Source organism: Meleagris gallopavo, chromosome 4 (assembly GCF_905368555.1).
Source record: "Meleagris gallopavo chromosome 4, MGAL_WU_HG_1.1, whole genome shotgun sequence".
Taxonomy (NCBI): Eukaryota; Metazoa; Chordata; class Aves; order Galliformes; family Phasianidae; genus Meleagris; species Meleagris gallopavo.
Genome location: NC_139407.1, coordinates 49,121,170 through 49,149,011, shown reverse-complemented (window position 1 = coordinate 49,149,011; position 27,842 = coordinate 49,121,170). Strand labels below are relative to the sequence as shown.

At 38.9% G+C, this 27,842-nt stretch overlaps 1 protein-coding gene across 2 annotated transcripts in view; it reads right to left on the bottom strand.

Annotated features, from left to right (window-relative positions):
• RFC1 (replication factor C subunit 1) overlaps positions 1-27,842 on the bottom strand; it is a 37,530-nt gene extending 9,688 nt beyond the window's left edge. The window contains exons 1-14 of one of the 2 annotated variants that reach the window (XM_085223302.1): positions 27,683-27,842; positions 21,979-22,107; positions 21,529-21,604; positions 19,505-19,624; positions 9,878-10,110; positions 9,078-9,152; positions 7,773-7,850; positions 6,215-6,299; positions 5,845-6,125; positions 4,322-4,429; positions 3,635-3,814; positions 3,240-3,344; positions 1,727-2,123; positions 831-940 (exon numbers count right to left, since the gene is read on the bottom strand). In XM_085223302.1, coding sequence (XP_085079428.1) covers positions 831-940; positions 1,727-2,123; positions 3,240-3,344; positions 3,635-3,814; positions 4,322-4,429; positions 5,845-6,125; positions 6,215-6,299; positions 7,773-7,850; positions 9,078-9,152; positions 9,878-10,110; positions 19,505-19,624; positions 21,529-21,604; positions 21,979-22,107; positions 27,683-27,685 — 1,980 coding nt within the window. In that variant the 5' untranslated portion in view covers positions 27,686-27,842. The remainder of the gene's footprint in view (positions 1-830; positions 941-1,726; positions 2,124-3,239; positions 3,345-3,634; positions 3,815-4,321; positions 4,430-5,844; positions 6,126-6,214; positions 6,300-7,772; positions 7,851-9,077; positions 9,153-9,877; positions 10,111-19,504; positions 19,625-21,528; positions 21,605-21,978; positions 22,108-27,682) is intronic. The other variant, XM_085223303.1, reaches the window with a different exon arrangement.

Here is a 27,842-nt window from a genome sequence, read left to right as displayed (position 1 = left end):
TATTTCCCAGTACAAAAGACCAGACAGCTGCAAATTCTTCCCAACCCTTGTAAACTAGCAGTAACTTTCTAAGAATTTCTTGAGAGAGAGATTTGTTCTTAAGAACAAGATCATCTGTAACACGCTACAGTATCACTATTAATAACTTAGCTTTAAAGGCATTTCTACCATATGGAGCCCTCAGCTGACTGCCATGAAACAGTGGAACAGTGTTGCACTGAGTTTGCAAAGATTAATTCCTAAATTCAGATTTTGAAATGGACACCCAGCTCTGTCAATTTCTCTCATCCTAAAGAGACAGTCAAGTCTGGGAAAGGTATCTCTGTTAGTTAAAAAAAAAAAAAAGGAAAAAAAACCACCATAAGTTTGCCAACGGCACTTTCAAAAAGCTTGCCAGAATTCCAGTGTCTCACCACCCTCTGAGAAAAAAGTTTTCCCTAACATCCAATCCAAATCTTTCATTTACAGCTATTACCTCCAGTGCTATCACCGCACTCCCTGAAAGAGACCCTCTCCAGCATCCCTGTAGGTCCCCCCCTTTAAGCGCTGGAAGGCCACCCTGAGGACTGCACAGAGCCTTCCTTCGGGCTAAACGTGCCCACATCCCTCAGCCTCTCTTTGTGGAAGAGGTGCTCCAGCATTTGACCACCCTCGTGGCCCTCCTTTGGGCCACCTCTAAGTCTGTTCTGACTAAACAGAGCTAGGCTGGGAACAGAACCTGGTAGTTCAGGCAATAATCACCTGCACACATCCATATAGAGGATCAGTATAAAATAAAGACTTGGGAACCAATTTTTAAGTTTGAAAACTAATAATTAACGAGGACTCACCTTACAAACTAAAGAAGCTGTGGTAGTTTTACCAACTCCAGGTGGACCAGAGAGCAATGCTGCTTTAAAACTAGAACCATCATCTTTGCCTCCAGATTTGTTGGTCTTTGCTATAAAAGAAGATTCTAGGTTTTACATACATACATAAACTGCACATTTGATGTAAACCTTCAAAGATATCAACTATTACAGGAGTTTCACATTTAAGGCTTGATATGAGTATCAAAAAATAAAATATACATGCATCCTAAGTATATGGGCAAAAGCAGTTTAAACTGTACTAGGTAAGATTCTAAACTGAAATATTAATGCAATATAACTATTTCAGTAATTTTCCAACAGCAATATCATAAGGAACAACACCACAGAAGAAACCAACTACCTGTGACAGCTGCAGTGAAGCTTAAATACTACTTTCTCATGAAAGACTGTCTGTAGGGTTACTCACTGCACATGCCAGTGGCTACTTGTCAGAGAACCTTAACCACTCATCTTGTTCTTACGCATGAAGCCAGCCCTCTAGACATATTGCTAGCCCACATTTCCCCTTGTGCACAGGCAGGTTAGCACTGATGACTGTTTCTCTCGGTAAAAAAAGAACCGAACAGCCTGGATGCTATTTATATAGATATTACTGCTAGATTATTTTCATCTGCTTTGGAAAACAGTCACATTTAAGAAAATACCACACAGTACCTTCAGATAGAAGTAGGGGGTAAGTGAGCAACTGCTTCAACAAAACACTCAGGCTCAACTGTTTCTAAAAACCTGCATCTGAATTTAGAGTCATTCCTACTGAGTAGAGTTGCTCTCCCGGCACAGAGGACCCCCACCAGCACATGGTACCAAGCAGTGCAACTGGCACGGAAGAACAGAGAGAAGTTAACCATGCTCACCTTGTCCATCTTCTGAGGTATTCCTGTACCAGCTTCGAAGCCATCGGAGGAGTTTATTGGCACAGCTCTGCTCACCCTGCTGTCCAATTATCGCCTTAAGAGATGCAGGCTTGTATTTATCTACCCATAGTAATGTCTCTGTTTTATTTTCACTGCTCTCAGAAACCAAGGTCCCCTTAGATTTGGGGGCTTCTTTCTTCTGCACAGTTTGATGTTCAAAGTCCTTAAGCTTTCGAATGGCAGTAGCTTCTTTCTTGACAGATTTGAAGGTACCTCCCTTTTCAGGTGTACAATTACTTTTCTTCCTATCAGCTTCCCTTTTGAGAGGACTAAAATTCCTTTTGCCAGACTCAGTTTTCTGTGGTGTCTTTTTATGTCTTGACTCTGCCTTCTTTGCCTTTGAAAAATTAAACAAAAATTAAAAAAAAAAAAAATAATTAACATGCTGTGCTTGAACATAAGCAGAGGCATGCATAAGAAAGTCACAGAGCTTGTGTACTGATAAACATCCCAGAGTAAATCAAGGAACATTCTCTGAAAAATAAACCACTATTAAAAAATGCCACCAGGTTGTGTAGCAGAACCCACTACACAGAAGTGTTCTGGTCAGTCCAGGAGTAGTCCAAGTTCCAGCACTCTCCTTCCTCACTGAGTGTGATGTGTTATGAAAAGAAATCATTTGAAACCGATGACTGTCAGGTTGCAGAGAACAGGCCATCCATCAGACACGTACAAAGCAGAAGTGCAGATCTTAAACAACAATTCCAAGTTTCAACACTAAAAAAAAATTTAACACTAGGAACACTTCCAGAAAACACATTTTTAAAAAAGTGAAGCACTCCTCTCAAGTACACACTTATAAGAGAACTGCAGCAGCTGTCGTTTAAGAAAGCAGAGAAGGTATTTAACCCAAAACAAACAAAAAGGGAGTGAAAGCAATCAGTACAACCTCAGAGCTGCTTCTTGGGATGACATCAACAGTATATGTACATGTGACAATTCATGTCTAGCCACATCAGAAATAACAGTGCAATATCTATGCCAAACATAACACATTTTTTACACTTTATCAGCCACTACAAGCTAGATTTAATCGTACATAAGATCTTTAGTATGGCTTTAGGGGTTGTTTGTTTTTTTTTTCTTTCAGTGAAGTCTGTTATCTAAACACATGGTTACTTATAGCTCTAACACATACTAGTACAGTCTCTGGATACCATATAAAAATCAAAGAAGAATGCTAAAAACTAAAGCCATCTAAGAAGATACAACAATCCCTCAGACAGCTACCTAAAATACCTAAACATGAAAAACAATGTCAGAGTATAAGAGGTTATAATAAACCTTATCAGTCCAAAGTAGAACTTTTAAAACACAAATAAAATTTTTCAGTTTCAATACTTTTAGCCTATGAGGTCAAGCTGACAATCACAGATAAGGCTACTGTTAAGAGAACAAAAGATCAAAGCACCCTGCTATTTAAAAAAAAAAACAAACAACCAAACCAACCAACCTCTGTTTCAGCTGCCAGCTCATACTTGGACTTCTTGCCTGGCATCGTTCGAACAAGATCAAATAGGCCATCCTCATCAATAATTTTTGTCCCTAAAGCTGATGCCTGGGGGCAAAAATAAGAATTAAGAGTATGGTAAATGAGAGTTACATAATTCACTTCAAAATCCTTTCACAGCAAAGGCTACGTTTACGAACACAAAATAAAAGCAACAGAAGGCTGTTGTTCTTAATACACGTGTGTATAAACAAAAATAAACTGAAATCGTAACTATGCTGAGTAACTTTTCCTTTTTAACACACGTTTGTAATGCTCACTCTTTTCAGAGGATAAATAAAAAACATCAACTCAAGTAAATTATTTCTGCTTCCACTTCCCTCAGGCACAATGCTCACCTTTTCACATTTAGACTGTCCGCAGTCTCGTCCCATAACCAGATAGTTTGTCTTCTTGCTGACATTGCCAGTTACTTTTCCTCCGTATCGTTCAATCAGAGACTTGGCCTCATCTCTTTCAATGGACTCCAGAACTCCTGTAATTACGAACGTCAGGCCTTCCAAGCAGTTTTCAGCTCCCTGATAACCATAACATGGAAAATATCATTCAATCATGCAGTTCTACAAATACTCCTTCAACCACGAATTGTTGTGGTTTTTGTTTTTTAAATCTTTACCGTGTCAAGTGCTCTATGAAATTTTAAAAATTAACCTAATCTACCTAGCTACAGATAACAGGTGTAGAAGTTCAGAAACTATTAGAAGGAACAGCTCTCAACAATACATCACACATTCCTAACACTTTCTGCTTCAAGCTCAGCACTGTCAGTCAAAGGAATGACAGCAAACTTCAAACATTAAGACCAGTAACTATTTTACATCAGCATGGCTCCACAAGCCAGATAAGGAATTTCATTTCTCAGTATATTTTCTTGCGTTCAATCACTGCTTGGCATTCCAATTTAGCTTCCCGCCCATTAAAAAAACCTCAAATAGTGCAGCTGATGCTTGTTAGATCACTTATAACTAGAAGCCTATAATGCACACCACTTCTACATACAGAAATTCTACTGTAGCCAAGCTTACTTGAGGAATCTCTTTGGAACCCAGAGCTTTCGGACCCTCGCGATTGAGGAAGCTTCGGTAGGCTTGATAGTTGCTTCGTCTCTTTTCAGAGTCCTCAGGACTTATAGACTTGAGCAAAAGAAAAATAAATACACGGTACATACAAAAACACACTTATTAAATGCATAAAATGCAATGAAAAACTCCAGGATCGCAGTGTAAATAATTTTTATACAACAAAGATAAAGGAGAACTAAATGTCTGTTTTTATCTATTAAAAAGTAACACCAAAGCCCACGGGATTTTCTGTTGCTGTTTGGAAAAGGAGGTTGTGAGTTTTTTTCCCCTCTGGGGTGGGGAAAGTGAGAGGGGTGCTTACGGTGTTTTTTTTTCAGTTACACTTTGTTTTATTTAAAGAATTGTACCCAATATTTATTCTCAGTTTTCATATCTTTATCTGTATTCAGCATATATGTGTTCATTTTATTAATGAAGTCATTACTTTAAATTCACATCCAGTTTGATTCCAGAATGATGATCAGTTACTGACATGCTATAGTATGCTATGGTAAGCAGTAGAAATGCTAAAAGTAGATTATAAGTCATGTAAGCTTTTTATTTTTAAAAATTAATTCAGGTAATAAAAAAAAAAAAAAAAGATGAAATTATCAAGGTTGGAGGAGAGCTCAAAATCATCAAGTCATCAACCCATCACCATCATGCCCACCAACCACGTCCCTCAGTGCCACATCTATGTGGTTCTTGAATGCCTCCAGAGATGGCAACTCCACCATTCCCCTGAGCAGTTTGTGCCAATGCATCACTACTCTTCTGGAGAAGAAACTCTTCCTAGTATCCAACCTGAGCCTCCTCCACTGCAACTTGTGGCCATTACCTCTCGCCCTATCAAAACGCTACAGGCTTTCCTCTCCCAGTTGCAACTGTTATTTAAATGCCAATAAATAAATAAATAAATTATTTTATGATTAAAAACTACATTTTGAAGTTGCCAACAACTGTTGGAACATGTTCAATAACTTGTTACTGAATCAGGCAGTTAAGAGAACACTGAACTCCATTCCTATGTAACATTTTAACAGTAAGAAATATATTCCAGAAACAGGAAATTTCAGAGGGAGGGGAGAAGAAAATAAGTGATGTGTCTTTAAAAGTATAGCATTCACAAAATCATCTATTTCATTTGCTGTCAAAAATTGGTGTTACACAGGTTTTCAGGAAGTTACATGACAAAAAAAAAAAAAAAGCACTTCACTGATTTTTCAGCATTCATGCACATCTTAGTGAGCATAAAAGAATGCTCAATTCCTTGATGCACTTAATCTGTATTTTTCCAGCTAATTTACCTTATACATTTCTAGAATTGCTAGGAACTTGAGTTCTACTAAGATTCTAAATTCTTAAAAATCACCCAAAATACGCAAAAAAAAAAAGTACCTGGATACAACAGTGACACACATACAATAGGGAAATTGTTTTCCTATAAGCTCCACCAAGCCAACTATGTTTACATGAACAGCTCCTACCTCAGCCTTCTTGGGAGAAATTTTCTCCTTCTTGGGTGTTCTTTTCTCTTCTTTCCCCATAGCATTTTTTTCTTTTGATAGTAAGTTTTGAGTGCCACTTTGCTTTTTAGTAGTCTCCTCCTTCTGTTTTAGAGCCACAAGCTTTGAGGTAGGTTTCAAAGGCAAGGTTTTCTCCGTCAGTGCCCTTGCTATTTCACCAACAGATGGATGTAAATTAGGCTCTTTTGAATTTTCAGATTTAGTTTGTTCTTTTACTTCACCTGCCGAGTTTGTTGCTTTCGCTTGAAAGAAGCAGAGAAGTGAGAGTACATAGGTGAGAACATACTGAAATTTGAAAACATTTCATCAATCCATGCTATTAGCAACCCACCTCTTTGGGATTGTTTGTATCTTCCCGTCGCATTAGGACTGCTCTTGATGCTCAGCACCGTTTGCTCCCCCGAATCTCTCCGAGCCTAAGCAAACAAATGATGCAAGTTAGAAATGTGTGTCCCAAAACACCACTAAGCCCAGACTCTTTGTTTTCTAACTGTTACAGTACATCAGACGGAATGACATGCACAAAAAAAGCTGATCCCTACCACAAGTGAGAATCCTATCAACAGAAAGCAGATGAGCAAATCCTACATTCAGCCATACGCGTAATTGTTTAACTCAAACAACAGACAAACTTCCAGTTTGTATGTTTCAACTCTCATAGTAGTAGCACTAGAAGAAGCGTTTGCAATATCCGAAAGAGCTATCCCAACTTCCAAAACCCTGGATATATAACACAGGAACTGTTCTACTGTACCATAAGTGGTCCTGCACCTCATACCACAAGCTATGGCAACTAGGAGAACTCCCATCACTGGGGTAAGAGATAAAACTGAAGATCTCTGCTTGCCCCTTCTCTCTAAAGATGGAGCATACTCTCTTCCTTCCTTTCTCTTCCGTCACTTCTCACCATCCTCTGTCCTCGTCTCATTTTGCTTGATCTGGTCCTCAGGAGACAGAGGAGCTAAAGCTGACCTACAGTATCGGTCCTCAGCATGTCACTTCACTTCAGGTATGAGAGAGACAAGCAGACCATTTCTGCAAAATGAGCAGGGATGAATGTAAAGCTTTAACCTAAAGGATATGATCCCTTCCATCACAATCACTGTTCAAATGAATGAGTGATGCTCTACAGTGCGTACGTTCCCTTGGAACTGAGACTGATTCAAAAGCAAATCTCAGCATGCTGTAGATGATTGCTCACTATCCTCTGGAACTAAACAAACTATCTCACAGGAAAAAAAACATACACTGTGAGTTCCTAAATTCATAAAAATCAAATTTGGATCAAGATCGTGAACTGTGAATGGTTGGAGAATGGAAAAATCATAAGGAGAATCATTCAGCTATTTAAACCATTCTCATACTTTAGGTACATGCCTTCATCCACTGAGATTATACATGGAAACAATAGTTAAACCACTGATCTCAGCTGTAGTATGGCAGTAACGAAGGCTTTTTGCCAAACAACATAGATTCTATGACCCACTCACTATAAGATGAAACCTACAGACAGGTACACGTGTCATGACGCAGATGATCTCCATTAGTAGAAAGAACAGAGGAGACAAAGCAGCTTGGATGCATCCACTGACAGCTGGGACAGACTTAATTAGAACTATAACTTAGATTTACATTTCAAGACAAACAGCACAAAGATATAATAGTGCTTACTGTTCTATTAGAAATGACATAATTTACTGAGTGAAGAAATCCCACGAAGAAAGTGTAAGAAAAGTGAGTATGTTATTTTCATGCAAAAAGAATTTTTTTTTGCTATTTTTAAGGCATTTGTGTGGAAGCCTCATAATTTTAGACACAGATGAGGTGTCTCAATAAGATAACCCCTAGCAATACAATTTCGAAAAACCAAAGTTTAAAAAGAATTCAACCTTTTTCTTCTGTGGGGTTTCATCCAACATTGCCAAAGTTCTAGCAAATTCTTCATCTTCATGCAGCTGTCTCTCCAGCTGGGAGGAGAAAAAAGAAGTTTTAGAGAAAAGATGTTTCAGTTCTTCTATCTTTTAAAACTCTCTACTGTTCAAGACAAAATATCTAAAATAAGATGGCACATGGAGGGGGGAAATGCCCTATCAGATTACCAGGTACAAGCAAGTTTCTGAAGGTGGCACTACAGAATGACCTGCTTCCCCTGAAATGACATAACTAGTGCAAAACTAGAGTTTGTTGCACTAGACACATTAATAGGCTCATACAATCTGTTTTTGAAGTTGTTTTCTGTTCCTTCACATCTTTGTTTCACATAGCAAGGTGAATGCAACACACACAGTTTCAATTGATCTTCAAGTAACCTCTTCTATCAAACATAGCCATTTGGGGAAAACCTCTCTTCCTTAATCAATGTGCATCACTGTAAGTAAATACTGACTGCTCTTCCAACAAAACAACAAACAATCATTTCATTACTATCCTAATGTCTAACATACCACATTGTAAGATTCAAGCAGATGACTTCATAACAATAATATACCACAGGCACTGTTTTTATGTGCCCATAATGATTAAACGAATGTCTTCCTTGTTTACAGTGAGATAGGGGAAGGGCACAGATCACCAAACACAAACCAGACCGAGGCAGATACACACCTGACAATGCACATTCCTCTGATTATATGTTAGATAATTACAGAGTTATAGTTATACAATTGCTGCTTTTGTTGAAATCACAGTTTTCCTAACATATTATTTAACTTTCCAATACAATAAAGCCAGATTCATCACACCTCTGGGGATGTCAAGGATAAGACCATGTTTTGCACCAAAGATAACTATTTCTAAGGATGCTCAATACTACCAGGAAATGAACAGCTTTTCCCAGAGTAAAGCCAACATGTGTGACAAGTGTACCTTTGCCTCAGGGAACAACACACATACAATTATGAGGAAGCAGAAAATGAGTTCTATGTGAAAAACAAGATTATTTTAGACACCTGCATGGGTGGAAACAGTCTGCAGAGACAGAAAATAGGGGAAACATTCTATTTATGTAACTGAAATAATGCCTATAAAATCACTGCCTGACTGCGTTTGCACAAATCTGCGAGAGTTCAAGCACAACAGAGGTGCGTGTGCACATGTAATTTATAGGATACACAGACAGTCTATCTTCATTTCTTAACATTTTAAGTTAAACAAACTGCCCTTGGCATACAGCAACAGATTTATACAGCTTTTACCTCCGAATCTTCTTCAAGCTGCAGTTGCCTAGCAATGGCCTCATCATCTAGTGTGCTGTCTCCGCTTTGTGAAGGCTATATAAGAAAAAAAATAGACCAACAGTTCAGTTTCCTCAACATTTATAAAAAATTCATTTTGTGTACTTCTAGAAAAGGACTGGTAAGTAGACATGCAGCATTTTATCCCTAGCTCCCTAACCTATACACATTTATCCAAGACTGTTTTCAAGAGATTTTACTATTAAAAACAAAACCATGGTGTAACCAGTGTATCACTTCTTCAAAGAGCTGAACATCTCTAAAGCTACCACAGCTGGTCAGCTTGACAGGGACAACTACACTGCCAATTTTGAACTTCCTCCACACTTCACTCGATGCTTTGTTATTCCATGAATACATACACTATAAAGCTCTGGAAAACAATATCATTCCTCTTCCCTCTGCACAAACTCCCCACACCCCACCTTCACCCCTTTCCAAACTATAAGCTACCTCTTTGTTTACTCCTCTCAGAAAACTGCTTTAACATTTTAAGAGAAGTTACGTGGGAAAAAGCAATAAAGAAAGCATTGCTTCCAACTTTATGCTCTCTTCTCAAATATAGAAGTACTACTCTACAATCGTATTTGCAGACTTGATATGCTTGTATATACTGTCAAAATTGCCCTTACACTTGAGTGGTTATGAAAAAGTAACTTTAAGCAATACAAAAAGAAGAATCTTCTGAAGGCCATTAAGTAAGCCATTTTGTCCTGCATTCAGACACACCAGCAACCTAAAGGAACACCATCAGTACTCACTTCCTTCCTTTTACTCGCTACCAGTTTCTTTTCTGATCGCTGGACACTTCTTGTCCCAAAGTAATCAAGAGCTGAGGTGGGAGTCAGTTTCACCGGAGATAATGGTTTGGCTTTAGCCTGTGCCTTTACATCTGCTTTTTTCACTGCTGCTGTTCCTGGACAACTGATTGCTGATGCCCCATTCTCCTTTGGTTTCAGGGAAATTCTCTTGTTGACAAAGTCATCCTCTTCATCTAAATATGAAGAATATTATATTACTTCTGACACGTGGCTCTCTTAATGTCTAGAGAATTACTTGCTCAGGTTGCATTAACACAGACCCTAAGAAAATACTAGGCATGTTTAGAAGTTGATTTGAAGCAAAAGAGGAAAAATAAATAGCCACATTCCATAACATAATATTTAGCATCTAAATAGCATAGCTAAGTCTGAATAAATTGATTGCTAAAATAAAGCTACAGAAGTCTGCAACCTGCATAAATATATTCCTTCTAATTTAGAAAGGTCTCCAGAGTGCCTTCTCTTACATAAGGTAGCATACAAACAGAAACACAGGTCACTGAAATCTGAACTGTCATTCAACTGCACAGCACAACTCTTGAAATAACATATGTAAAATCAATCTAGCTTTGTGTTTCATTGGTTTGTAGTATTCGTTAGTAGATCACCTAATGTATGCTTTGAACACTGTAGAACACCATACTTACAAGCACCCACAGTAGATTCTCACATATGATTATAGGGTATGAATAATTACTTAGTTATTTGTCAAGTCCTGCTCACACCTTGTGAGTGCTTTAGCAAAACATGCTGTTAAACTATCTCTGCTTAGTCACAGATTCTAGGAGCTATCCCCTATCCTCTGTATTTCTGCAGTTAAACTCGCTGTCCTCCCAGTACACCCAGAAGCAGGAATCTCAAAGAAATGCAGCCATTTCAGAGAAAGCAGGAATCACACAGGAGCTCAACATACAAAACCAGATTTTTCAATTAATAAAAAAAAATGACACCGCCGAACACAAGAGGCAGAGGAAGCAGTATACACAGTAGCAATAAGTATTAGCTCACAGATCACTGAACAAAAACAGAACTCAATTTTAGCTCTTAGGATTCATAACATCACAGAATGGCCCGGGTTGAAAGGGACCTCAAGGATCACAAATCTCCAACTCCCTGCCACAGGTAGGGCCATCAACCACGTACATTGTTTTCCTAGCAATGAAAGAAAGCTTGATAGTCTTCCATTCATTCTGGATCCAAACTCTTCACACAGTCAAATCAACAAAAAAGATCACCAAGGACTTCAAAGAGTTTGTGTGTCACCTTGTGAAGTCCTGCTGACAGTTATACAAATGAAACCCTATCACTGAAGCATACAAAAAGCTACGGATACCACTGCCAAACCATCAGATTGATGTAACACCACAGAAGAAAAGCATCCCTGGACAAACTTTTTGATTAACGATAAAAGCAGTTTCTTGTGAAATCCTCTAAGAATTCAGAGCACGAAAGGCATAAGAAGCAAACTGCAAGTAAAGCCCTGAAGTGAGCAGGCAATACAAAAGGAATAAGGCTCACTGACTGGCAAGAAACAGAGGCAGTCTTATTTGCATGCCCCTAACTGAAGTCTGGTTTTACTTCTCAAGATGTAGATGTTTTGACCGCTCACACAGCTCATCATGCACAAAAACATTCTAAGCTGCTTTATAATTACATTTAAATCCACATTACTATTGCTGTCATACATTCATTTTTCAGCCACTAAGTTAAACTCCCATATTTCTCATGCAAAAAAAATTGTTTTCTTTATCACTTCTCTAAGTTTAAATTAGATTGTATACTTGCTATCTCTATTTTATACAAACACAAATTATAGATCTTCACTTCTGGTTCACTGTTTCTCAATAGGTGGAGGCAGCCCAAGCGTTTTAAGCATCAGCTGTAACTTCCTGCCCCTGGTCACTTACTAAGCAGCACATAACATAAATCAACAGGGATACTGACTATTCCAGTAAAAGTTCAGAGAAAGAAAAATAGAGCAAAGTACTGCAAGGGAAGAAATTGGTTCAGCGGTTCAATGAAGAATGCCCGAAGATAAAAAAATAAAAATAAAAAAAATTATCTAGCAGAAAATGGAATTTCAGCCAATTCAATTCATGAGGCAATATATGAAAGACAAAACTGAAGCCCAGGTCCCTCTGAAAGCTTCACTATTCTCAGCCAATTACGCATTTTGCTCAGGCAGCCGTAGATCCTTTATTGCCATTTAGCTCACTTCAACTATTATCTATCTGGGAGAGTCAGACACCAAATGCTTTAGGCTCCTAAGCTACAGCAGCGTGAGCTCTGGATATGAGACTGCTCATCTCAAACCCAGTTTCAGAATTTTGCTTCTTTTGCTATTTCTAGTTTAAATGAGAAAATACATTTGCAGGAGCAAAATGCACTTATTAGTAAAAACAAGTTCATGTGAAAATAATTACATTCACTTGTTCAAGAAAAAGACATTCAGCTGACCAACCATGAAAGCCTTTTTTTTTTTTTTTTTTTTTTAAATCTAAAGACTGCTACCAAGCTGGAAAAGAATCTTTATTTACCACTGCTATCACATAATCTGCATGCAAGATTGAGTTTTTTTCCTTATTCACTTGTAACCACTTAAATAGCAATATAAAAAAAACAACAGGATATTGCTTTCCCTCAATTAGAGGGAAGTAGGGTAAATATAATTAACTTTTAATTAAAAAGGATGTGGATTTGAGTCATTTATGATGCCACTACTAAGCATCATGGATGACTGAAGCTCTGCTTTAATTATGTTCTTCCTAGAAACAACAGAATTGGAAGCATTTACACACTGCAAGTGCTCAGCAAGAACAAGAGACAGCACTTCTGGAAAGCCACATATAAATGTAAATAGAGAAAGATGGACAAGAACACTAAAATGGTCATTAGGAAACAAAGCCAATCAGACTGTCAGATCCAACAGATGCTTTATCAGACAGGTCCTCGGGCTGGTTTCATCCTGGGTTCATGAACTTCCCAAAACATCAGAAGTCTACCTTATCTCCAGGCATCCCTCGCTTATTTCCAGCATGTAAGAACTTGGACTTTTTCACTAACACTTTAACACCTCTTCCTTGTGCATGCCTACTGCCACAGAACTCAACAGCATGGTTGATTAATCAGCTGTACACTTACAGTGCCCTTACAGACACAAAGGTGACCTAATTTACAGCCTTAAAAGTATTAGGGGAGTGCCAGCATCACTACCGGACTGCTCAGATCACTGTTTCTCACCATATGACCAGTTCTGTGCTACAAAAATGGGAGGAAGACATTCCCACTCACAGAAACTAGACAACAATTTCTGGGAAAACAAAGAGGAAAGTTTTGAATTCAGCTGACAGAATAGGTCAGTTGCAGATTAGCAGCATTTTCATAGCCCTGCTTTACAGAAATTTCTAGGTGAACAGTTGAGATGGGATTGCAGAAGTCCCTGCCCCCAACTAAGGCTAAGAAATGTGAATTCATTTTATCACCAAGTAGATGACTTTTATTTCGCAGAACATTGGTATAGCAGCACACTACTATCAGAATAATATTTGCTGTTTATATCCACACATTTTGTGTGTGCTATAAAAGGAATGCATACACAGAAGAAATACATCTGAGGTTTGGGTTTTTTTCTAGCATTACCTCTGAAGACTTAAACACAAGCTGAGGACACGTATTTTAGTTGAGCTTTCTGGAAATTAAGTAGATGTTACAAAGAGAAAGACACTCGTGTGATTAATGGAACAGATGTGCATGACAGCCAGGAGATTGCTTTTAATTATTTTTGATACAAACACTACACATGAAGCAGGGTCTCTTCTGCGCCAGGTAATTTACAGGAACAAGCTGCCCTAGCAACAACCAAGAACTGTTACATCCTGGATGGGTTTAAAAACCATTCTGTGACACCTGAACATACCTGACTTCCATTTTATAGCAGCACAACGAGGTTAGTTAATTAACTCCTGCAGCCCATTTGCAACTGCTTGTTAGTGCTTGGTTTTAATACCGACTCCAAACACGAGCAGTGCATCTATACAAGGAATAAGCAGTATGTAGTAGGAAAAACATATGTTAAACATAAAAGCTTGCAGATTATCACATAAAGGCCTTCTATATACAGCTAAAGGATAGCATCCTTCCCAAAAGTCACTATACCTCCACTACTTGTGTAAGATGACAACACTGGATATTCGTCAGTTTTAGTGGTGCTACATCTGCACAAGGACTTCAGATGGCTCCTGTCCTTAAGGACTTGCAGTAGGTATTACAGCCACGCTGAAGTTCAGGGTTTACCAGTAATTAACAGTTCCAACACAAGTTAGGACTCTGCGTTTTGTATTCAACTTTTGCTCAAGGTGAACCTTTAAGAAAGCTATGATAACTGTCTCTCCTAAAAATGTATTCTCTATCACCCTCATCTAAAATCACAGTAGTTCCACTGCATATTTCAAAAACTGGTTTGTGTAGTCATTTAGATTTCCAGTGTCATTTGTCAACAAGCTGATTGATTTCAGACTTACTACAAACATGTACTTTAAACCACAATTGTTAGTGCTCTGCCTATATTCTCATGTCAAGGTTCCATTCTGTTATAAAAATTTAAAAGTCTACCAGAACCATTCAAGTACCATTCTTCAGAAATTAATTTACATCTGTTGGGATTTTCCAGTTAGCAGACATAATTTCAAGAAATTGTTATATTTTTCACTAAGGAAAAAGGGTTCTGGGATGCCAGAACCTTAATGGAATAACTGCCACACCTAAATGGAGTTATACACTTCAGTGCCAAACTATATAACCATTAAAACTCTTTCATCCAGTAAATTCCAAATGAAACTCTTAGTCAAATATGCACACTTCCGTTTTTACAAACGTGTCTAGTAAGACATTTTGGTGCCATTAAAATAATCTGCTTTCTGATATATTTTTAAATCTAAAATAAATGATCATCACCATAAATAATCTGCAAACCACTAATTAGAGCAACTCCCTTTAAATTAAATAAGCACAGTGCCATAGAAACTGCTGCACGTATCACCCTGGCATGCAATCACAAGTTATCGGTCCATTAACACTTTCCAGTTCATTACAGAGAGCTTGATGCACTTGAACTGATTAGTTTCACCATAAGGACCTGGTTAGTATCACCATAAGAGCAGCTCTATTTTCCCAAAGCAGATACAAGTCCCCTCCACACAATGAAGCTTCTTGTTCTGGTTTATTGCCTGAAGTTACCTGCATGATAAGAACATTCAGTGCTGTCAAAGAAACAAGGTGGAGGAAGAACCTTGAAGAAAATTCAAGAGGGTACAACTCAAATACGTGCTCAGAAACCTTAAAACTGATATTTGTAAAACAAGGAGGAGCTGTAATACTACTTTCCAAATGCAAAACTAAGTTTTCACTATAAAGCTTCTTCAAAAACCTAACAGGGTTAATAAAATTTTATTTAAGAAAACATATTTCATGTGAAACCACACCTTAGGAGAGGTAAAGGTCACTGTATAGGAATGGGGAAGTACTACTCCAAACTGCAACTCATGGCTCCTTTAACAATAACTACATCTTAAGAGCTAGGCAGGCTTTTTTTTAAACAATCCATGTCTTCGAGCTCAGGGAAGTTCCCTTTCATTATATAGTGAGATTTTTTACTTCCCTATGAGATGTTTCAATGTGAAACATGTTTATTCACTGACTATCTGCTGCTAGTTTGAACTAGTGGCTGGATTTGGGAGATTTTTGGTCACTAGCACCAGCATTTACCCATTTTTTTCCTGTCTTCTCTTGATATCCTCTGTATGAAAAGAGTTGACATTCAGCCAACACACTGGCAAGCTATGTTTTTTTTTGCCCTATATTTTAATCCTTGAGGAATGGCGTTCCAGTAACCTGCCATCCTACTCACTTTCTACCAACTTCTATTTTCCTAACTTCATGAGTAATCCAGCCTAGCACCTAGAATAAGGCTTTTAAAAAAAAATACAATATTCAGATTGTCAAAGCAATTGCTACACATGCAAAAATACTGTTGCACGGTATATAAGAAAGATTATTGTTCACTAAAAGCAAATTAAGTCACAATTCCTGCCAAATGGCCACTTATGATGAAACCAGGTAAGGTTCATTGCATCATAACAACAGGTCATCTTCCACAAACAAAATCCAAGGTTCCACACTTCTTTAAAATAACACTATTTAACAAGTACAACAAACATTTGGATTTTTCCCAATCCCCTCGACTGTTCTACCACAAGGCAGGCTTCCCCACCCCACCACTCCTTGCTACCTGCCAGAATAGCTTCACTTCACCCCTGGCTATCATTAATTCAAATAAGCAGTAAGTTTGTTTCAATAACAAAGTATTTCTTACAGAACCAGAGAACAATTACTCCTGCTTTATTTTTACCTTTCTAGAATAAGTGAATAAACTTCACAAGCTAATACTTCTACTCTTACACAAACCAGATACTAATTCCTGCAACAGTATTTAAGAAAACTGGATCCCACAGAGTTACACACGAGATCCCACAGAGTTACACACGAGATCCCACAGAGTTACACACGAGATCCCACAGAGTTACACACGAGATCCCACAGAGTTACACACGAGATCCCACAATGAAATTCAAGTAATCACAAGAAATTTCAAATGAGATCAAAAAGAAAATAAAAATTGGTTGAGATAACTGATTACCGAGTTCCTAATGACTACTCGATACCAGAAGACTTTCTCAATCATTTCTGAGGTCACTGCTCCAAACTCAGTGTTCTCCAAGGCTACGTCATTAGTATCTTTTCTACACTCCTATTCTTTTAAAAGATATTTATCCCAAGCAAATGGCTGGGTCACACACTTGACAGAAATCTCTCCTGAACTCCAATAAGCTGAAGAAACAGTTTATACAGATTCAGTACAAACAAAAATCAAGAGTTAAGTCTCAAGATTATAAAGGTGTTGTTTCAGACATAGACTAAGTCAACCTTGTGTGTACTTAACAGTCTTTAGATAAGAGCAACCTTGATCCATGGTTTTCAGGGATTTCACTAATAACCTCTACCAGCACTCCCATTATATCCCTATGAAGAAAAGCTTGATTACACCACCTAGAATTGCATCATGAACCTAATCAATGCTTTTTGTCCTCCAGGAATCCAATCATTTATCTATTTTGAGGTCAATGCTATTAAATATCCTTTATAATTTATTAGGAAAAGTATCAAATGAAATTAAGTTTTGAATAAAAGATTGGAACAAGCGAGATGGGAAAAATGTTTGGGATAGCTTAGCAAATTGAGTTCATCTCAACACATCATACAGTACAGCTAAATGCCAGGTCAAATATCTAGGACAAGTAAAATAAGTACAATCCATCTTAGAAACAGAAATTATGAAGACAGCCCGGAGGAGGAAAGAGGCAGAGCAAAGGAAAAAGCCAGCTGAGTCACACCTCTAATTGGATGCCATAGCAAACAAAACTCAGAGGGTTAACAGAAGAACTGGAAATCTAACACAAAACATGTTTTATCCAAGAAGGTTTGGTTTCAACACTGCACAGGCTTTAATCAGTTTCTAGGAATCTATACTGGGAAAGAACTGCAGCTAGTAAAGATCTCTAGAGCACAAAACAAATGTGTAAGACCTGATAGTTAAAGCCTTAACTAAACTCAGACTAGATGAAGCATGGAATAAGATGTAGGCAGATACCCTGCAAACATAAGAAATACCTCTGTGACCAAAGTCTGCCCGTACAGTGTTGTAACTGTGGGGAAATACTACAGTTGCTTTTGCACAGGCGATCTGAGTATGGTAACCAGTATGTGACATCAAAATACTTAAGTTTGTTTGCATTACAACAAAATCAATGTGAAGTTACAGTAGCTCCACTGCAGAAAAATATACTCATGATAAAAGCAAATCTGAAAAGAACTAATGTAACAAGGTAAGATTTAAAGTGAGTAGCTCTCAGCTCTGAGCAGTGCACCATTCAGAAGCAAAACACTTTTAGTCTTTACCTTACAAAGAGAAACTCAATCAAATTTAAGATGCTTTCAATCTGTGTTATTCAGTCAATCAGGAATCAGAACCTTAATAAGTGTCACAATTTTAATAACTGGATTCTTTTTGCCTGCATATACAGTCATAACCCTTAAGTGCCACTAAGAGATCTCTTACAGAAAATGCAATGGGAGAACAATTACTAATAAAAACATAACCAAAAGTTGCAAAAATCCTTGCAAATATATCAAATACTCTCAGGAAAAAAACCAAAACTCTTCACATGACAACACATGCATTCACATACACTCAGCCGAATGTTTTCAGATGCCAAATGAAGTCTATCCCCAAATGTACTGAAGTATTAAATTAAACACCAGAACAGTTGTTAATTCGCTTCCACAGACAAATTTCAGAGTTCACAAAACCTGAATATGCTCAATTCACAAATAAGACAAGTCTACATAAGCTGCTGTTTACCTGTCAACCAATACTAGCCAATACCAGCAACTTCTCCATAACATCTCAAATTTAATAAAGGAAACTGCATGATGTGAAGAAGTAACTAGCTGTAAACAAAACAGCTTCATGATAGAACAAAGAAAACCTGAAAGGACAGTCACACAAAAAGCAACACTGAGAAGTTATGCTAAGGAACAGTGACTATACAAACAACCACAACAAATTAACATGCAATCACCTTACAAAGAAAGTCTGTCCTTACTTTCCCATTGAAGGGTTTTACTTATAGCTTGAGTTAAGATTTTAATTTTGGTTCAATTCTACGGTTTCTAAAGAGAAGACTAAACCTAAGCAAAAATTCTGCTCAGGATATAGTGGTTAATCACTGAATATTTTTTTCCAAAAGGCAACAGAAGACTTGTAAGTGATCAAAAATGGTTAATGATAATTAATGGTTAGTTATATCAACTCATTCCCATAACAAGCAAAAACAGTTCCATAATTTAGAAAGCTGAAATCCAAGAGAGACAAGCATGGTATATACATGGCATATGCAAGTTTTTTTTTACCACTGGTTTTTCCAAGTCCTGTTCTTCCTAAGAGGCCAACAGTCAAATAATATATATATTTTTTTTTTTAAAAAAAACAAAGAGAGAGAGAGGAAAAGAAGGGTTTTTCTTTTTTGCAATCACCAATATATTCTGCAAAGTTTAAAGACATGGAAAATCATACAAAAATTTAAATGAAAATCCAGATTTTCAAGCCTTCTTATGGTAACCAACAGCCATTTCACAAAATGTGCTACTGAACAGCTTAATGATATGAAAAAGACATTTCTACATAATTGCCTCCTCTAGAGCTATGAAACAAATAGAAAAATTCCAGCTTGTGAAGTCACATGCCTCATTCAAATCACTACTCAGAATTACACTGCTCTCCACAATAGCAGAGACTAAAATTCAGAAGTGCTTTTTGTTAGCTTAAGGAAAACAATCTTTTGATCTCCATATGAGGTCTTATTACAAGTATTTAAGAGTACATCAGTCAAACAACCCTATGATGCAACCCACCCCACTACAACTGCACATGAAGCATCACATTTCCATTACCTGTCTCTGAAACATAGACAACAGGATGCTGCTTTAGAACTTTACCAAGTTTTGGAGTCGCTGCTTTCTTCTCTGATGTCTTCTTGGTTTTTTTCACAGACTGCACCTCCTCTTCTGAATCTGTATTTTGACCACAGCATAAATATATATTTCTTCCATATACAATATAGACTTTAAGTAATAAATCTTCTAACATCAGTTGATGTGTTCATATACAATCAGCTGTGTTAGAAAAAGGTATTACATGGAAGGTCAGAGCACAGCCTCATTCTTCTAAATTTTTCGTTGTTTGTTAAGAGTAAGGAAATGTTGTTAAACATTTAAGAATGGCTGCATCTGCCTAAAATCCCTCCTGAAAATGAATACAACTGTCAGATTATCACAACAAGTTTTAAAAATAAAACCTATAAAAACCATCCACACCTCATCACAATGGACCTTCAGCATAGATTCATTAGCCAGATTAAACTTACAAGCCATTCTACTGTGTTGGCTTATTCCACAATACCTATTTCAAAAAGCTATCAACAGGCTAGAGCAGATAAATGAGGTTGTATTCCTTGATTTCTCAGCAGAACACCGGTAGGCTGCCACTCAGCTCAACATCCTCTACATCCCAAAAGCTGCCAGGAGGACAAACCTATCCCAATGAAGATGATATATGCCAACATCCAAATAAGTATGCAGGACAAGCTGAAGCAGCAGACACAACTAGCATGTTTAACAGAAAGTTACACTTCAAAGCCTAGCTTTTTCCACATTAAATCCAAATATATAATTAAAATTACAATAACAGAAAATGTATATAAAAATATATTGAAAAAAATCCATGCCCAATTGACTTCATTCTCTTAAAAAAAAAAAAACAAAAAAACCTTCTCCATCTTTATGAACTCGGAGCAGTATTTCTCTTCTCCTACTTTTAATGGGCAAAAATTAGCAATATCTGACAATAACTGCACTAAAGTGAAATTGTGCAAATATTTAAAGGTAGAAGTTGAATTATGAATTATGTATTACCTTTGCACTCCAACTCTAAACAGAAATATTTCTACTGCTATTCCCTACAACAAGTTGTTTGCAAAACAGTGTATTTGAACACATCTGCCTGCTTATAATGGCATCATTCTGACAGACGCGAGTCACCCCTTTTCTTCTGCAGAAGTATCTAATTTCTACCAAGTCACTAAAATTTCAAGATAAAGTCTTCAGTAGAAGAACTGCAGAAACTCCTGCTGTCAGTTTGACAGTTTCACAGATGTTCAGAAGCCAGCCAGAGATTAAATGATATCACAGATAGGAATAATGCAGAAGTTCAAAAACCCTATTTTAATTTCACTAATCTGACAGGTTAATTGTTTGTGATTCTTTGTTGCTATTTATTTGTTTGGTTTTAGTTTATGAGTGCTATAAAAGGTGTTTTCCTTATTATTACACACAATATTTTTAGCAAATTATGATCAGTGTTTTAAATAACAGAAGAAATATGTTCCAGATGATAAATTTAAAACTATGGGATTGAAACATACCAGACCTCAGACACATACTGAAATACAGTATAGTATTTTTAAAGTCTCCTATAATACGTTTATGCAATTGTAAAGTTACAGTACACAACCAGTCACATGTATCCAGTGTATGGTGTTATTTATCCTAACAGGGCAGGAAAAAATAAAAATCCCCATAGTCTATATGTATCTTCATAACCACGAAGTTCTGGAATTTTAATAGAATTGGCTATTTAGCGTAGTTTTTATTTTACTTTTTAAACTGAGGTTTTGTTAGAAATGCACACGCAAGGCACACATTTCTCTCATCCATCATTTTTAACTATCAAACAATTATTACAGTGAAGCAATAAAAATCACCGGCGCATTCAAAGATACCTCCCTCTCCTAGCAGGGCTGCCCATAAAGTGCTTTTAATTGCATTTACAACAAACTAAGCACAGCTTTCTATCAGATGAGCATTTACCTAATCCACCGTTATGCAAAAGATAGAAAGGAGTATTCTGTGAACATCACCTGAATCATAGATTATTCTTTTTTTCTTGTATGCCTGCTTTTGTTTGGGAACATCTTCACTGGGTGAACTCTTCACCTAAAAGAAACAATTCATTGGCTCAACCAGCAAACAGGTCCTCCCAGCCTTTAATCAGCTTAAATTCATGAGTTTAAAATGACTTCTCACAGAAATTATTTATTTATGAGTATTACTTTTAAGAACAATCTTTTTCTAACTCGTGGGTGGGAGTGGAAGAGGGGCAAGGGAGAGGAGATGAGGAACTAACTGCACAAAGTTCAGCATGCTCCAAGTAAGCAGTAGACAATTATACTGATAGTAAATACTACACTTTAATGCCAGATTTTCAAGCTGTTCCAAGTTTTTAGAGTTCTGACTTTAAAAAACAGTGACACAAACAATTGCATTATCAAGAAATGAAGCACCTTACAAATAAGGAAAGCGACACTCACCTTTGTTTCCTTTCCCCTCTTCTTCCCACTTGATTCTCCTTCCCCGTTTTTTATCTTCTCGCTCTTTTTCACAGCCTGGCACCCCTGCTGCTTTCCAGGAGGCACAACGCCAAAGAATTTCCGGATATCCTATTTAAAGGACAAACGTTTTCATAAGTTTTTAAATACAAGTAACTCCTAGAAGTTTCACACCACAAAAGAGCAGAGCACTCGAAAGAACGAATATTTTTCTCTCAGCAGCTCCTGTTACAGTATTTGCTGATCTACAAGTTTTTCCTCAAAATTACAAAACAAAGACTAAACAGTTAAAAGCAGCTGCTCAGACACTGCACAGCTTTTCTCTTGTCTCTCAGTCACAAAAAAAGGTATTTTTCCCCTTTCGACAGCCACCTCATATACTCAGAATCTTTCATTAGCAATGAAATGCAGTTGACTTCAAACAGATGTCTGCCTGGGGTCGCTTTTTCCCACTTAATCATCACAAACTGAGCCCAAAGTTTTTGGCAGTTAACGTGACCAACTCAGGCATGAAGTAGAGTGCAATGTGAAAAGACAAAAAGTACCAGGAGCTACAAAGCAGCCTCCTGGCAGGACGTACCATACCCTCCATCTTCTAAGAAATTTAAGGCAGTGACTCTGATCTCACTGAAAAAATTAGCTAGCAGAGCAGCAAATTAAGATTTCAATAAAGAGAAAATTATATTAAGAACATAAGACTCCAAAAGGTGGATTTTGGAACCATATTTTCTTATCCTATCATAGAAGAACCATAAAAAGCTCTACTCAAGACTAGAGACTGAAGTTACAATTAAAATAAGCACCAGCCCCCACACAAAGCCCTATCTGACAGCTTTTATTAAACTAGTATTACAGCATCATTAAAAAAGAAGCACAAAATCTGTACCTCCTTAGTATCACCACCCCCAGGGGCAGCAGCCATTTTAGCTTCAAACAAAGTCTCTGATATGGCCAAAATATATGGCAGGTAAGGGCTGTGGCTCAGGGCCCTACCGTCCCCAGGTGATAACTATTCCCTATCAGAGAGCAGCAGCTATCACACACCTAGGTAGTCTTACCCCTCTTGCAGGGAACTTCCAGTAAACTAGTAAATGCTAAAGAAAGCATAACATGAAATCTCCATAAAAACATGATCAATGATTATGTCTGTATCAGGCTCCTTTTTTCTCATCAGTTCCCTCGTAATTTGGATTGGCAGAGTTTATTGGGCTGAAAACCAGTAGAATAAATAACTTGAGAGCATAAAATGGGACACATACAGATTTATTTAGTATGCTTAGCTTAAAGCGATTTTCTAGAATCAGAAGTGTTATTTCCCATAGAAATGCAGTCTGTTTACTTTTTACCTGCGTATGTGACTGATCCAGCAAATGAAGACTGGTAGACTGAGAAGAATTCCTCTTCAGTAAGACTGTATACGTTTCTATCTACGGAATCTGCTTCTCGAGGCATCAGTTCTCAACACTCAGCTATTTTACATACACTTCTCATGCCATAGTCTAACACTCTGAAATTCTGACCCCAGAGTCAGAATGTTTGAGCAAAGCACCTACTTAAAAAAACCCTAAGAAGTTATGGAGTAGATTCGTGGCCCAGATAACTCTATCAGCATTATTGACTTCTTATAAGGCAACACAACAGAAAAACTGCTTACAGTCCTCATTAGATCTTTTACATAGCAACATAATTTAAACACTACAACACTGCGAATCAAACTGACTTTAGATTAAGGTGAGATTTTCATAGTGATAGATGTTAGTTATAACTTTAAAATATCTGGTGAATAATTATTCTTAAATCACTAGTAACTCTATTCTAGTAATTTAACTAAAAACTCTTTGAGTGTGCTGATCTGCATTAATATTAGACTGTTTTGTTACGGACTGATGGAAATTATATGGAAATACCATCATATCCTGGATTCTGAAATGAAGACCTAATAAAGGAGATGCATGAAACTCATCTGCCTGCCCCAGCTTCTTCCACTTTCATCACTGTTCTTTGACTGCTAAAGCCTAAATCATACCACGTAAATGCTTATTTTCTGTCTCATCAGATCTCATGACTTTTTTGCTTTGTTCAAAGCAGCATCTTCTAACTATCAAGCAATCAATCACCACCACACTGCTTTTTCCTTGAAAGTACTATTGTAATATAGCAACGACAGATTCCAAAACTGCTTCCCTGTGCTAACACGACACTGTTATCTTGGCTGCAAATTATCAGTCCTCAGAAACAGCAGCACTTTTCCTTCTGTATTTTTATTACTGCATGAGTGTATTAACTACTGTAAATGTAACCACACAGAAGCCACCATTTCAGGCCATTTCTGAATAAAGGATTTTATTTAAGTAATAAATTTTCATTTCCCGTATTGACAATCTTCTTATGAGTGACTAACCTACAGAGCCCTAAGCTACAAAGGAAATTCAGCAACTATGTAGCATCTTCTTCAATCTTCAGTTATATATCCCCCAATTTCCTCCAGTCATCCTACTCTTCAGAAGGAAAAGTAACCTTGTTAGCCATTGCTGGGCTATAACAGACGGTGAATTTGAAATTGCGTGGGAGACCAGTACATCACAGTGCAACAATAAAGTCATCTTTCAGAGAAGTTTTTATCTGAGATTCATAACAGAAAGATTTTTATGCTATTTATCAAGGGATGCCAGACAATTCTTTGCACCTACTGCAGAAATGAAGCAGTATATGCATCTTTCAAAATGACTCCAGGAGATGCACTATGTGAGCTTGGTTCCCAGACAGTACTGCCAGCCACCATTCTGGTTTTACCTATTTAACATCCAGTGGCCAACTATATTGCTGGTATACAATGCCATTCACACACAAGTTCACCGTTTGGCAGAACTGCATATGCTCACCCAAATGAGAGAAGGCTGATAGCAACGTAACACTTCCTCTGGGAGCTGTGTCCTGTGTGCCTGTGGAGATGCACTCACCAGCATGACTGCCCCAGGCAATCCTCTAAAGAACTAAAGAGCTGGGGCTATGCTAGTGCAGCTCCCCGGGGTGCTTCAGCAGCAGCAATCTTATGCATAACTTGGAGCGGTTTCACACAAATGAGAGAGAAGGTCAATGAAACTACTGTTTAGTGTGACAGTTTAGAGGCATCTTAAATCACAGCTACCAAATAAAGGATTCTGAGCCACATCTGAGCACCAAATTTTGCAGAGACCTACCCACAGTCCCAGCCAAGGCTCAATACTTCTGATCACTCCCACTAGATTAGGGAGGTAGGTAAGACCAGGACAGCCTGAACAGCTGTGTTCATGTGGGCTGCCTCCTGCTCAGCTATCTTCCTAATAGCACAACCTCACTACTGGCTCTGCAGTCTAGCTCTTGCCAATTTTGACTATTGTTTCAAATCCACACTCTTACAAGACAGCAATGAATCACAGTAGGCTGCATGTTTTCTCTTGGAAGATTTGCATACCCCCATTTTCCTAAGGAGAAATAGAAAGCAAAACCCATTTGTTATTAGTACCAAAGAATGGTAACCCAAAGAGCTTGCCAGGATAACTTTCAAGACTTCAGCAAATATTCAGTTCAAAAAAAGTCATAAACATTCCATATTGGTTTTCTGTGACATTTTTCCCACAACAACAGCTGCTCCAGTGTTTAGATGACGGAGCAATCCCAACAGCATCAAACTCTTTAAGCAGTCGTTTTAAAAGACCAGTGTCCAATAATGCAGAATACTTTCCAAAATAACATCATACAAATATGTTTGTATCTACATCCTGAAATAGAAAACTGAATTTCACCAACTCAGCTCAATGACTGCAATGGGAAGCAGCACAATTTGAAGTATTCCAAAAGGTGTCCATAAGCGCCTTGCTTGTGTAGGATAGCTCAAACTTATGTACAGTCTATTTTCGTGCAAGTTCTGCAAAAACATCAGCTCTGACATCTGGCATCTCCAGAAAAATTGCATTACCTGTAATCAATCCTATAACATCACTTCAGTTAAACCAGTAATTCCTGCTTGGATAACTATACTGAAGTTAACAGTGGTACTGAGGCCCAGGTACTGTATGGCATTTCTAGAGCAGAATCCCAGTTCTAAGTATGCAGCAGCTTATGCCACAGCAGTGGCCCAGGACTGTTTCTCTCAGCTAGAGGTAGCTCAGATAGCTCTGTTCCCCACCACACATCCCCTCAGCTGTACCGGCACAGCTCTTCACACAGGAACTGGGTCAGGTAATTAATTTAGGTAAAAATTGAATCCCTTTCCCCACCAATCAACTCGTTGTGTAGTTGTACACATCAGCTCAGCACAGCTGATAAGCTGCAGAACCAATCTGACAGGGGACACTTCTGTTGGGCACTACAAGATAAAAGTCTGCTTGTAAGAGCCCAGTATTACATCCCAGCGTGCCCCAGCTGCTCCTGAATATCACAGAGCAGGGTACAGGGATACTGACATCGCTGGGTTTTTTTGCCTCTATCTCCACAGCTGCAGCACTGATGGCTGTACAGCCACTTCTCTTCAGCACTGGAAAGAAAAGAACACGGACTGAAGCAACTCATCCTTTCTCCATGCTGGCAGTCTTCCTCTCTTCTAGGAAGTACCAACACTGAGAGATGCGGGACATTCAGAAGCAGAATACCAGAAGGAAGGGAGGGTTTTCCAGGAAGTTCAGCTTTCTGACAAGCGGTGGCAAGGGAGGCAGCAAATGCCTTATTCTGCTGCAGAGCTTCAGCAGCCTGTGTGGGGCAACTGGTGACTTAAATACCACAGGTCATTCCTGTCAGGGCTCTCAGCGTTGGCAGACACAGACAGCACTGCCCATCAGTGCTTAGCACTGGGTAGAAGATATTAAGATCTATGTGAAAAGTCTAAAACCTAAGTTGAGCCAACCTGGCTTTGTAGAATATTTTTTAGTTAAGACAGTACAGAACTTGCACAGAGATCCACCTGAGCAGAAACTAACGTATGCGAGCAACAGACAATACAGGAGCTCATCTTATAATGGCTGTGTAAGCAGGAAGCGCTTTGGAAAGGACACATCGGGACACACGTGTGTTTATAGTTACAATCGCATTAGGGCTGCATCCTCCATTACTGGTAATCACGTCTACTTTCAGACTTTCAAGTACTTATTTTTCTGCGAACGCGATACAGCGCCCTGCGCTGAATCAGAAGCGCTCTCACGTATCCGGCCTACCACAAGAGGCGGGCAGCAGCCGGGCAGGCACCGCTGAGGGGGATGGAAGCAGCGCTGGAAGGCGTTGCCCTCAGCGGGCGAGCGCACGGCCCGTGCCGGTACCCCGCTGCGTCCGGGGGCGGCAGGAAGCGCGGACACCTCCCGCTGAGGATAGTAAGCAGAAGGCGGCCGGTTCCGTGTGCTCTTCCACACGCGGGACCCGGGCCCGCGGGCGGCGGCCTGAGCGCCGCAACCGCAGCACCGACGGCCTCCGCACCTCAGCGCGGGACCTACTCAGCAGAGAGCCGCGCCACGCGCCAACGGCTCCAGCGGCACGGGGGCTGCAGCCGCACGCGCCGGGAAGGCGCGCAACCGCCACGCGGCCCCAACGGCGCGATCTGCGCAACGCCGCCCCCCCCCACGGCGGGAGCCGCCCCCGCGGCGCCGGGCCCGCGGCCTTTGCTCAGAGCCCCGGCCCTCGCGGCGCGGGGCGGCGCTGCGCCGTTCTGCGCGCTCACCATGCTGCTGGCGGCGGCGTTGGTGATCTCGCTAGCGGGACGCCTCCGACTCCATGGCTTCCGCCCACCCCGCTCCCCGCAACCTTCGCGCCAACTCCCGCCACCGGGCGCGCGCTGCTGTCGTCACAGCGCGATGGGCGGGGCGGGGAGGGGTCGATCG